The sequence below is a fragment of the Harmonia axyridis genome, chromosome 1 (genome assembly GCF_914767665.1).
Source record: "Harmonia axyridis chromosome 1, icHarAxyr1.1, whole genome shotgun sequence".
NCBI classification, from domain to species: Eukaryota; Metazoa; Arthropoda; class Insecta; order Coleoptera; family Coccinellidae; genus Harmonia; species Harmonia axyridis.
The window spans coordinates 9,407,020-9,419,741 of NC_059501.1; the positions used below are offsets into that span (position 1 = coordinate 9,407,020).

Consider the following 12,722-nt stretch of genomic DNA (forward strand, 5'->3'; position numbering starts at 1 on the left):
GTCTCGATATGCAGAAGAAGAAATGCCTCCACCCCCATCACCACCGACGTTGCGTGAAATAACAAAAATCGATGGATTATCCAGACAGAGTTCACTAGAAAGGGCAATCAACAGGCGAGCATCAGTGGATAGAGAGCCGACGCCCATCAGAGAGAACCACAAATTGGTAAGTCCTTATCTCTTTATTACATTCTCGATTGAAGCAGCCAGCAGTGCACAGCTTCCATTTTTATGAGCCCGAGGTCTTTCGTTACACTTCATTGCCTCTCGTGTCTATTCTTGCAGAATAATTTCTACCAGAGGAGAATCATTTTTGAGTTTATGTAGGGCCTTCACTGAATTGGAGATTCAGTAATGGGATGATTTCAAGAAGAGAGGTTTGAATCCTTTCAACATTTTTCAGAAACATCCTGGAAAAATCTAGAGAATCTGAATTAGGCAGTAGTGCCTAATAAGGCACTACTGACAAAAATATATGTTTGGATCAAAATTTCGAGTCAGAAGCACCTCATTCCCAAGTGATTGGTATCAGAAATTGCGGCCATCTTTCATGAATCACTCTGTATCTATCTGAAACTAACAGGATACACAACAAGTTACTTTTCTAAAAAGCCTGGATGACCTGCATTCACCACTCATGTAACAATCTGTAATCTTCAGAATGTCATGCACATCTTTGATATTCCAGTTGAGGATCATCATCAGCTCATCAGTGAAATAAACGAAATACTATATCCAACAGGAAATTCACTTGATGCTGAATTACTCCAAATATTTACTCTTTTTCAAGAAAACATTCTGCTGAGACTAGTGCTTAACGAATGTTTGTTTCCCATGTAAATCGCAGCTAAACTTTAATGAGTTCGTTCGTGAAATTAAACATAAACTTGTTTCTCTGGAAACGCTACTTCGAATCTGGTATAATTAGAATCGACGAAAAAAAAAAATAGGTTAGACCTGCATCTCTTGACTCACCATTGGATCTTCTCTCCATTTTAAATTAACATGTTTGTTGGATATTTATGTTTCACAAATGCAATGGAATTCTTCATTGTTAAATTTAGCTATAATGAATATAACTTTTGCATTCCACGGATACAGGTATAGATGCACCTGGTAAAAACGCAAATATATTGCGTTTATCTGAGATAAACCGAAGTTAACATATGTGCAGAAAATTGATTCGATTGTGCTAAGGTGGATCTTGAGAATAATTTCGTAGTTAAACTTTTTCAAATATCTTGATTGTTCTTTGAATTTCAAGGTTCACTTGGAAAATCAGCGTATGCAATTGAATTCGAGGAATACTTCAGAAATTAGCTGGTTCGTCATGGGGTGCCGATGCCAGGACTTTTCGTATGGCAGCTTTGGCCTTGTTTTTTTAAGCTGGTGAATACTGTTGTTCTCTTTTTTTAAATAATGTTCATAAAATTGATGCACAGCTTAAGGTTTATAAGAGAACTATCAGCAGAACTATTAGATCTATACCTTAACATTGGTTACCAGTGGTATCACATATACCTCCGCCTCATATTCATAAACAGGTATACGTCAAGAAACCTTGGGCTAAATATAAACTTGTTGCGTTTTTTTTAAGTGAGTGGATTTTTTCAAACTGTACCACCCTGTATACCAATTTGAAAATGTGAATTTTCGGCCAGAATATTTCTATTATACTTGTATAAGGGTTGTCCTAGTTTTCGGAAATTCATTAGGTGCCATTGAAATTATTGCCTTACAATATTTTCAAATATACCCCGTTATTTAGCAAATCGTCTTGGAAACAAGAATGTTTCGATTTGTATTTTCCTATTGGCTGAATAGTCCACGTTCCACTTCGGAGGCGTTTTTGGTTAAACCCATTGGTTGCATCTATCACTCCTTAAATACTTTCTGATGATTGGCATAGTCCATAATGAGCATTTTTACACGGTTTCAGTTATTTTGTGACTTATGTTTTAAATGATTTCGACTATGACGTTTGGCATAATTCTATGTCTCATGAAAAAAGAAGATGAATATTTTGCGATCAAGTCTCTCTCCATTTACATTTAAACTCGCTTATGATACGCCGAATTCTAAAGAAAATGATATCGCATACCACAAATGAAAAATTGTTGGTGGAATAAGGAAAGGAGTAGGTGAGATGAACCAACAAAATTTCCACTACATTTTCTGATTTTATCAATGTCATTACTAGTTTGTATAATCATTTACAATAGCCATATGAAGGTAAATGACCTTGAGGCTTTTTAATTCGCTAATTTACAATAGCAGCTACGTAATCAGATCAAAAAATTAACTATTTTATAGAAAATAGAAATATTTCACCATTTCTCCCCATCAGTTGGGGCAGTTATAATAACAGGTTACCTTTATATAAAATTTAAGAGTTATCGAGGAAAAACTTGAACCACAATTTCTAACCAAATGGAGTAGTCTATGACTACCGGAAAAGCATAGAAACAATCTAGAATTGACGTGACAACAAAAGCTTTTCACGTCGCAAATTCATTGAAAGAATACACATCACATTCCCATATATACGCATAAATATGACCTTCAATTTTAGGGTTTAAAAAGCGTGCACCTATGGTTTCTGACATGCTTGTGGATACAACTTTCTCATTCATAGGGTTCGCAGAAAGATACAATAGAGAATATCTCTCCCCTACCCTAATTAGTGTGGAGGCACCATGATACCATTACGCAGGCATACAACTTAGAGAATAAGAAAAGGAAGAAGAAATTCACGGTGTACAATATGATTTTATGTTTGTAACACAGGTATAGAACTGGGAAAAAGAGGGTCAGTGGAGTAAGTTACGAGGTGATGACCAGTTTAGTTAGTAGAGTGTTCAAGGATGTTTCCGAGTGCAGTACCAAAATTAATTACACCAAATATGTTTATTTATGTACGAATACTTCGGAGGCTTCGATACATGTTTAGATGCCTGAATTGCCATACTCTCCAACCCCCAGGAAATCGGAAATCACAACCACCATCCGGACATCCCTCATCAGCATCCTTAACCGATCCCAACGTGTTCGCTCGAGACCCACGCCGCCCCCGCGTATACGCGGACGGAGGTTGCGCGCCCCGCGTCCGCCACAAAAGTCGTCGACGCCGCCGGGACGACGGGGTAGTTGGGGTAGTATCCGTCGCGTAGACGGTGGCGTTAGAGTTCGCCGCCCCGGACAGGCCTAGCCGCGTCGCGCGCCAGAGCGTGTGGTGTGCGGGAGGAAGGGAGGACGGCGCGCTTGCGCCGCCGGCAGCGCGGAGCTGACAGGTTGGGGTAGGAGCTGTTGACCTTCATCTGCGGCGTGACACACTTTTCCCGCCACGAGGGTAGGAAGCGTATGCGTTGTATTGCGTCTTTCTGCTGCTGTACCGATTTACTTGTTTGCGTTGGTTTGGCAGGCTGGATTCAAGATTTTTGGTTGCTATGCTAAATTTTGATCAATCTTCGGATAAGGTATTGAAAGATTTGACAGTATTTCCCTTGAATTGTCCCTAAGAAAGCTAAATGCATGTGGAGAAGAGGTGTGAGAATCATTGACCACCTCTGCGAACCCCAAAAACATAAATTTGGCAGGGAACAATCCTGGGCCCAAAACTGTTTCACATATAAATATATGCTGAGCTTTCCCTACTTGCTTGTTTGCATTCAGGTCGTGTTTCGGATTTTTGCTTCGTACGCTAAATCAATCTTCAGATAGGAGATGAGGTATTGAATGATTTTACAGTATTTCCCCTGATTTGCTCCTAACGAAGCTAAATGCATGTTGAGAAGAGGTGTGAGAATCATTGACCACCTCTGCAAACCCCAAAAACATAAATATGGCATATTGCAGAGATCAATCCTGGGCCTTAATCTGTTTCTCATAAATATGCTGAGCTGTCCTTTCTTGGTTTTTACTTTGTCTTGGCAAGCCGTATTCTAGATGTTCGGTTGCTATGCTCAATTTTGATCAATCTTCGGATAGAAGATAAGTTATTGAACGATTTGATAGTATTTCTTTTGAATTGCTCCTAAAAAAGGCATGTGAGAAAGAGGTGTTAGAATCATTGACCATCTCTGCCAACCCCAAAAACTCAAATATGTCATAACTCAGGGAACAATCCTTGGCCCAAAACTGTTTCTCATATATTTATAAGCTGAGCTGTCTCAACTTGCTTGTTTAGGTTTGTTTGGCAGGCTGAATTCCAGATTATCAGTTGCTATGCTAAATTTTGATCAATCGTCGGATAAGGTATTGAATGATTTGACAGTATTTCCCATGAATTGTTCCTTGAAAGCTAAATGCATTTGGAGAAGAGGTGTGAGAATCATTGTCCACCTCTGCGAGCCTCAAAAACATAAATATGGCATATTGCAGGGATCAATCCTGAGCCGTAATCTGTTTCTCATAAATATGCTGAGCTGTCCAGATGTTCGGTTGCTATGCTCAATTTTGATCAATCTTCGGATAAAAGATAAGTTATTGAACCATTTGATAGTATTTCTTTTGAATTGCTCCTAAAAAAGCATTGTGAGAAAGATGTGTTAGAATCATTGACCATCTCTGCCAACCCCAAAAACTCAAATATGTCATAACTCAGGGAACAATCCTTGGCCCAAAACTGTTTCTCATATATTTATAAGGTGAGCTGTCTCAACTCGCTTGTTTAGGTTAGTTTGGCAGGCTGAATTCCAGATTTTCAGTTGCTATGCTGAATTTTGATCAATCTTTGGATATGGTATTGAATGACAGTATTTCCCTGGAATCTCTGCTAAGTGAACTGAATGCATGTGGAAAAAAAAGTGTAAGAATCATTGATCACTTCTGCGAACACCAACAACATGAATATGGCAATTCGCAGGAACCAATCCTAAGCTCTCATCGTTTTCTCAACTATACAGCTGCTGCTGTCCCTTCTTGCTTGTTTGCATTAGTTTGGCAAGCTCTTTCATTTGAGCCAAATTTCATTTCCTAGAGCACCTGTTAACCGCTGTTGTCGAAGAAGTCTGATTAATACTTGGGGTAAAAATTTCGTGAAGCAGGGCCGCCGTCAGACATTTTAGCGCAAAATGAAATTCCACTGAACTGCTTTGGCTACTTTGTGTGAATTTTCTTCGAAGGAGCTTCTGCTGTTTTCCTCAGGCTGCTTTTCAATTCCATATGAAATCGTATTTCTCAACTCAAAATCACCTTCAGCAAACGACGTTTTGTCGATTTAATTAAAAAACGTCCTGTATTTTTTTAAAGTACTATGCTCTATTTATAAATCAATAGTAAAAATACGACGTAGTTCTTAGAGGTCCAAAAAGCCTTGATGTTATCTAATGTCGAAAGTGAACTAATGCACTATCAACATTAACTTGCTACTAACATTTGATTCTGGGAGACGCGGTTCCTCGATATGCGGTTGAAAATTTCAGCTTACTCGGTAGCTCAGATGATGAGAGCGCTGGACTAGTGATTCTGAGGTTGAGGGTTCGATTCCCACTCAAAAAGGGGTACTTTTTCCGGAACACAAAATTGGCTGTCATGTCAATATTCAGACGAAAAATCATTATTTCACTATATATCGTATTGTAGATTAGGCTTAGTACTTAGTACAGTACCGATGTACTGAAATCGTGTTAGAAATATTCACTTTCAAATTTGTATGCCATACGATGAACAGAGTTAGTCGAGTAATGTAATCAATGAAAATCTTAAACTCCTATCAATAATCCAAATTTTTGACAAGACAACGTCAATTATTCTGCCAGTTTCTGATGTCAGCAGCTACTGTGAAGGCCCATACCAAACTTGTTACGAATATAACTTGACATTTCCTAATAGGGCCTTCATCAGGGACTGACCCGAGAATCGTAAACCTCCTGACGGGATAGTTCTCATTTCAATTTATAATGTAATCGGGCTATTCCTCGAACTCGAGATTAATTCAGAACATAACAGGGTCGAAAATAGAATCTGGACCTGCAGCTTGTAGTAAATTACATGTTTACTTCCAGTTCTGCTGTTTCAATTAACCGAATTGCTCGAACAACATCCAATCCCAACAATGATGTTAGTTTTTAATGATAAATATTGCATTTAGGAATCAGGCAATACAATCCCATAAACTTATCAGTTGGGGTGTATTTTTTTTACAAGTATAGACTGTAATTGAGGTTCTAGTGACTCATTGCGAATGCATATTCACGGTGTTTCATCCCAGATGAGCGTATATTTCTTATCCCATAGTGATTGGAAATATTTCCCAAAACACGTCGAATGATTTTGTTTGGGGAACATCTTTTAATGTATATTTGAGGTTTAAACGAGCAACCACCTGAAAGGGGGTGCTTCCACCAATCAACATTGAATAGGGAAGAGGAATTGAGTGATACTTTATTTGAAAAGTCTTGGAAGCCTCTTCACAACGGTGTATGAAAAACGTAATTTGATGAATTGTTTCTTGTCAAAAATCAATTTTTCAGCTCAAATGAGCCACCATGAATATTTTCGTTATTTTTACTATGTACAAGCTCATTTTCATTGAGCTCTTTTTACAAACATGAAAAATCATTTTTTCGGCAACCGTCCGGGAAGTGCTCACTTCCCGGACGCTTTTTCTCTGAGAAAGTAGCATTTCCCGGCCTAGTCCGGGAAAGTACTTCCCGGACTAGGCCGGAAAAGAATCATAGAATCCATAGCAACCGAGATAACGGCTGACAGTTCATATGAAATTAGTTGTCAAAAATTTGCATGTTTTTTGATCGCAATCGCAATAAAATATGAAAAGCAGCAGCGATAGTATTATTTTACATGGTTGCCGAAAAAATATTGTACGCAACACGCCCGAAAATGGTTTTTTTGGACTCACAGACTTCCAGGACGAGCGTAAGCGAGTCCTGGAAGTTTGTCTATTCGTCCAAAAAAACCCTATTTTCCGGACTTGTTACGTAAATTACTATTAAATCACATTCTTAAAAAATTGAATTGTTTTATCATACTTAATTCAAGAAAAATTGAATATGCGTTTTCAAAACAAATATTCAAATTGTTCTCCTCAGACTTCCATACAAAAATACAATCTTGACTGAAAACCATCTCTAACATGGTTCAGCATAATTGGAGTTATTTGACAACACTCATTTACAATTCGTTGGCGTAATAAGTCCAAATTTTCTGTCTGAGTGACAAAATTCTTGGACTGAGGATGTCCCCACATGAACCAGAGTTTTTTTGGCGAAAACGGTTCATCAAAATTACGTTTTCCATACACCGTTGTAAAGAGGCTTCGAAGACCTATCAAATAAAGTATCACTCAACCCCTCTACTTCTATTCAATTATGAGGTTTTGAAGCGCCCTCTCTTAGGAAGTTGCTCGTTCAAGCTTCATATATACACGACAAAAGATGTTCCCCAAATAAAATCATTCGACGTGTTTTGGGAAATTTTTCCAATCACTATAGCTAAGAAATATACGGGGTGGATCACCCTGTATACATATTTGTAGCGACAACGGAATCAGAGAAAATTCAAGCAGAATATCAATCATCAATATTGTTGTGAAAATACGGCGCATGAATGAACGAAGGTACAAATACTTTTGAGGCCAAGAGATTGCTATTACTCGATTTCATGGCACGGTACTGCATCAGGCAATAAAATTCCATAAAATTAACGGTTCACATTTTCATGGAAATGGGATAAATATATCTCACAAGTGACATTAAAATCTGAAAAAATGCAGTAAGCACGATAAAATTCCATCTGTAAACAAATGCCTATGTTTTATAGGAATTGTGAGTTCGTTAGGTTTTATTAGACTCCTCCATGTGTCTTTCCTCGAAAAATTTGAAAAGTTTGTTATTGAAAATAATGACAGGATGGATACCGCTATACCCTCTCTTTATAGTTTAAAACACATCATAAGCAGCTCGCTAACATTTACGAGTTGTTTATGGGAAAAATATTTTATAATTTTATTTTGCAGATTTATTCGACTGGAATTGGATTAGCTCGCAGCAATCAAAATACAAATGGTTTTCCAGAACTCTATTGAGTTCACGATATTTCGTGAAATAGCTAAGTAACTATAAAAATATTATAAAAGTCTGTATTAGGGTGCAGTACGTTTTCTGCTGTATTTTACATCGTTATTCTTCATTCTCTGAAAGGATAACATCAAAATTTACAAATTGAAGTCAGTTGTTATTCAGCAATTATTTCCTCGTTAAACCAGTTACTAATTGATGTACCTACATTCATCAATCGATCGAAGCTATGAAATAAACACATTTTGTTCCGATAACGTTGAAAAAGGATTGTTTTTTTTAAAGCAATTGTGAGATTTTGCTAATATCACTTCATCATCCGGCTATAAACTTAAAAATGTAATTTTTTCAAGCGCATGAACACCGTTGAAAATTTAATCGAATCATTTCAGGACGGATTCGTTATTAAATTTTGAAATATATGTCGGTGAACTACCGCTTTAAAATTAACTAGTGTCAAACATGATAATGCTAAGATTGATAAAAATGTTACATTAGCGTATCTTATTACCTTCGGAAAATATTAAATGTCAATAATTTCATATAATTTTTGTGCATTCAACTATTTTCTTGTAATGAAAATCATGCAAAAAGTTTAAGCGATTGAATTGGTGGGTCGTGCGATGTGAACCAATATACATTTTTGGACAAACAAAATTTAAATAGCGAGCCAAAATGTTATGAGCATTGCCATTTATGTAAACAGAAATCATTCGAAAAATATAGTGGTCTCGGACCTGTCAATAGACTAATCAGCACACTGAATTAGCACAATGAGTAAAATAATTTTCGAAAATATTTGAGCTGAATAACAAATAGAGGGCAATTGAACAATTGAAACCACATCATGAAGATAAGCTCACATTGAATAATATAGAGAAGATGACAAAGAAACACCCAGAAGGAGGTGTTTGAATTCAAATTTTTTGTTTGCTGATAGTATAGTAAGGAGTGAATGATCGAATTTATTTTCATGTAAACAATTTTTGTTACTTAAACCAGCAATCGAGGAGATCCAAAGTCGATGTTTAGTTGTTGTCAAAATGCCTAGAGCGGAATTTATCGCCAGCTAAGTGAATTTGAAAGAGGTCGAATTATTGTTCTACGGGAGGCGAGGTTGTTATTTCAAGAAATCGTACGAACAAGAATCCAACTACTGTTATGAGATGTTGTCAAGCGTGGTTTGGTAATGTCCAAAATCAAAGAAAAGTAGGCACCCGAAATCGAAGGGGCCCAAATGAAGTTCAAGATCGACGTCTAAGACTTATGGTCATTAGCACTTTTTCGAAGCGACCCATGTGAATATTTTGCCATGGTGCATAGATTTTCCGGTCTTTCGCCCATAGAGCATGTTTGAGACAGCATGGGTAGAAGACTTGGAAATTTACCCCAGCCCCCACGGAAGTATGAGTAGCTTGGGATAGTATCCCTCAAGAAGAAATAGACCATCTTATTGTTGACGTATTGGGGATTGTATGCATAAGCGCGGTTGCCAAAAACATTATTAACAAGTTCATTTTAATAAATTGTAAAAACCTTCATTTTTTTCTCAAAATTTCAATCATTTTCTCCTTGCTATACTATCTATAATAAAAAAAAATTAAATTTAAACGGCTTCTTCTGGGTGTTGCAGTTTCTTTGTCAGTCAGTATATTTCCCAATGAATGATGCTCGAAGTAACCAGGAACGGAATTCTTCAACGTGAAAATCAATTCAGAACCTCGAGCTGTGCAGGAAACTATTTTCAGAGCAATATTCATTCGACACCGATAATCGGTTAGCGGATACGATTAGACACTAGGAGTTTCGTAAAAGACCATTTCGAAGTTTCCTGTTGAAAAACCAATCGACCCCACACGTTGGACCAGAGCCAACGCTTCGCCGTTCTGGCAGGTGATGCTTGAAAGGATGTTCGATCTTCGTTGTATCGGGAATATCAGAATCGGAGTATGCGATTTTTATGTACGAATACTTCGGAGGCTTCGATATATGGCGATGGATTGTGCAAATCTATGGATAGCGTTGATTTTTTCCCTCATTTCAAAATGGGCCAATCGGGAATCAATTTTCCTAATGAAGGATAGCGCACACTTCATTAGAGAAAATGACCCCCTTTCCAATTGGCTGAATTTCTGATATTTCATAGTTCAAGTTATTCCAAACAAAAAGTTCAATACGCACAAGTTTTTCTATAGGCTTATTCTGACACTTAAGGCCTCTGAAAACTTTTATTTTTTCTCCATTGTTATAAACAATATAAAACTCAAGATGTGAACAGTCATTAATATGAGATACTATAAAAGCATTGTTCTTTGGTGTTATTACATTTGGTCAATTTTACAGTGTTTTCCAACTACTTACAATTTCCAAAGTTCAATTATTCGAACGCCTTAACAATCAAAAAATGTTCATGAATCCTATTCTACACCTCATTCTACATCACATTCGAAATATACGGAGTGTTCTTTTCTAAACAAAGCGAAAGATATATTCGAAATGTATTGAAATATTGAAAAATATTTTCGAATATCATAATTTCAAGGCATCAAAAAGGATAAAAAATATTACGTACCTATCTGATTATAAAACGTCCTTGAAAAGATGTTTTTTCTAAATCTATTATTGTTACGTCAGGAACTTCTATGGCATGTATAGAATAAGGTGTTGAGGTTTCATAAACATTTTTCAAATCTTAGATCGCTAAGACGATTTGTAACCATTTTTTAATAATTGAACTTTGAAAATAGGAGTGGTTGGAACACACTTTATAAATGACCAGATGTAACGCCAAAGAACAATCGCAAATTTTTATAGTTTTTCATATATTTTAATAGTTTTTAATTTAATAATCAATAATTTGATATATTTTAGTAGTTTTCAATGGAATCTCATTGTAAAAATTGTTCATATCATTGATGTGCTAGCCCGAGAACATGTTCCCCCAATATGGATACTAGGAATTCGAAATATAAAATAGAAGAATCGTACCTACAGCATTAATAGCATTTGAGTTCAAATTCAATTCTAATAGTGAAATGAATGATTCCCAGATCGAATATCGCCATTAGATATGCATTACGGAATCGTTTATATCGATATTCAATACATGATTCTTTTTATAGATGTTGAGGTATTTTTCAATAAAAGAGGAAATAATAAACCTCAGTTGTATACTTCATAATGATTTTTTTCTATTGAAATGGCGTGGGTGGAGAATATCAAACAAACAAAACACATGAACACCTATTGAATTCCTCTCAATGTAGGCGAATGCAATACAATGCCACAACTGTTATTCGGGTCAAACAGGCTGTTGATTAAAACAACTACTGGCCGAACAGAAGCGATAGAACATACCTATATGTTGTTCTGGAGAAAATCGACATAATTTTAATTCAGATAATCAATTCAAGACTGCTGTGTGAAAGGATCTGCCCCTTCAAGATTTAATTATAAAACGGAATAAAAAAGTTTTGAATACAATTTTTTTCAACGTCGCTATCATTTGGAATTTCAATATAATTGTTTATTTTCCTTGATATCGATAGTAAAGGGTGTTTTTTTAGAGCTATAGAACTTTAAATTGAAATTAAACAACGAAAGATTATTCGATGACATGAATTTTATTTATCCGTAAGATAATCTTGTGGGATTACATTTTAAATATGATTTCTGGCATATGACCGCCACGGCTGGCTCGGATGTAGTCCAATCTGGACGTCCAATTTTCGATGACTTTTTCCAACATTTGTGGCCGTATATCGGCAATAACACGGCGAATGTTTTCTTCGAAATGGTCAAGGGTTATTGGCTTATCCGCATAGACCAACGACTTTACATAGCCCCACAGAAAGTAGTCTAGCGGTGTTTGATCACAAGATCTTGGAGGCCAATTCACAGGTCCAAAACGTGAAATTAGGCGGTCACCAAACGTGTCTTTCAATAAATCGATTGTGGCACGAGCTGTGTGACATGTTGTGCCTTCTTGTTGAAACCACAGCTCCTGGACATCATGGTTGTTCAATTCAGGAATGAAAAAGTTATTAATCATGGCTCTATACCGATCACCATTGACTGTAACGTTCTGCCATCATCGTTTTTGAAGAAGTACGGTCCAATGATTCCACCAGCCCATAAAGCGCACCAAACAGTCAGTTTTTCTGGATGTAACGGTGTTTCGACATACACTTGAGGATTAGCTTCACTCCAAATGCGGCAGTTTTGTTTGTTGACGTAGCCATTCAACCAGAAGTGCGCTTCATCGCTAAACAAAATAAAATGAACGTAGAGCGCGATACGTATTCCGCACAGAACCATTATTTTCGAAATAAAATTGCACTATTTGCAAGCGTTGTTCAGGCGTGAGTCTATTTATGATGAATTGCCAAACCAAACTGAGAATAAATCACTTGACAGCTGTTCAATCGGTTGCCATCGTGAACAGTAATGTCAACTTAAAGTTATATACCTCGAAAAAAAACACCTGTTAGATATACATGCAAAACAGATACCTACCATATTATGCATTGATTTCAGGTGAGTTGAGATTATGGATTCAATTGCTCGCTGATATTCATTATTAGTTATATTTTGAATGTATTTGATTTTCAAATCTCTGAGTTCCCTGGGATGATTCAATTTTTTGTTCGTTTTGTTGTTTATTGCAAGGAAGTCATATCGAAACTA

General features: G+C 36.6%; 1 protein-coding gene across 8 annotated transcripts in view; it reads left to right on the top strand.

Annotated features, from left to right (window-relative positions):
* Positions 1–12,722, top strand: part of LOC123688953 (disks large 1 tumor suppressor protein) — a 742,726-nt gene that overhangs the window by 451,156 nt on the left and 278,848 nt on the right. For all 8 annotated transcript variants that reach the window (XM_045627719.1, XM_045627722.1, XM_045627715.1 and 5 more), the window contains one exon: positions 2–166. In XM_045627719.1, coding sequence (XP_045483675.1) covers positions 2–166 — 165 coding nt within the window. The remainder of the gene's footprint in view (position 1; positions 167–12,722) is intronic.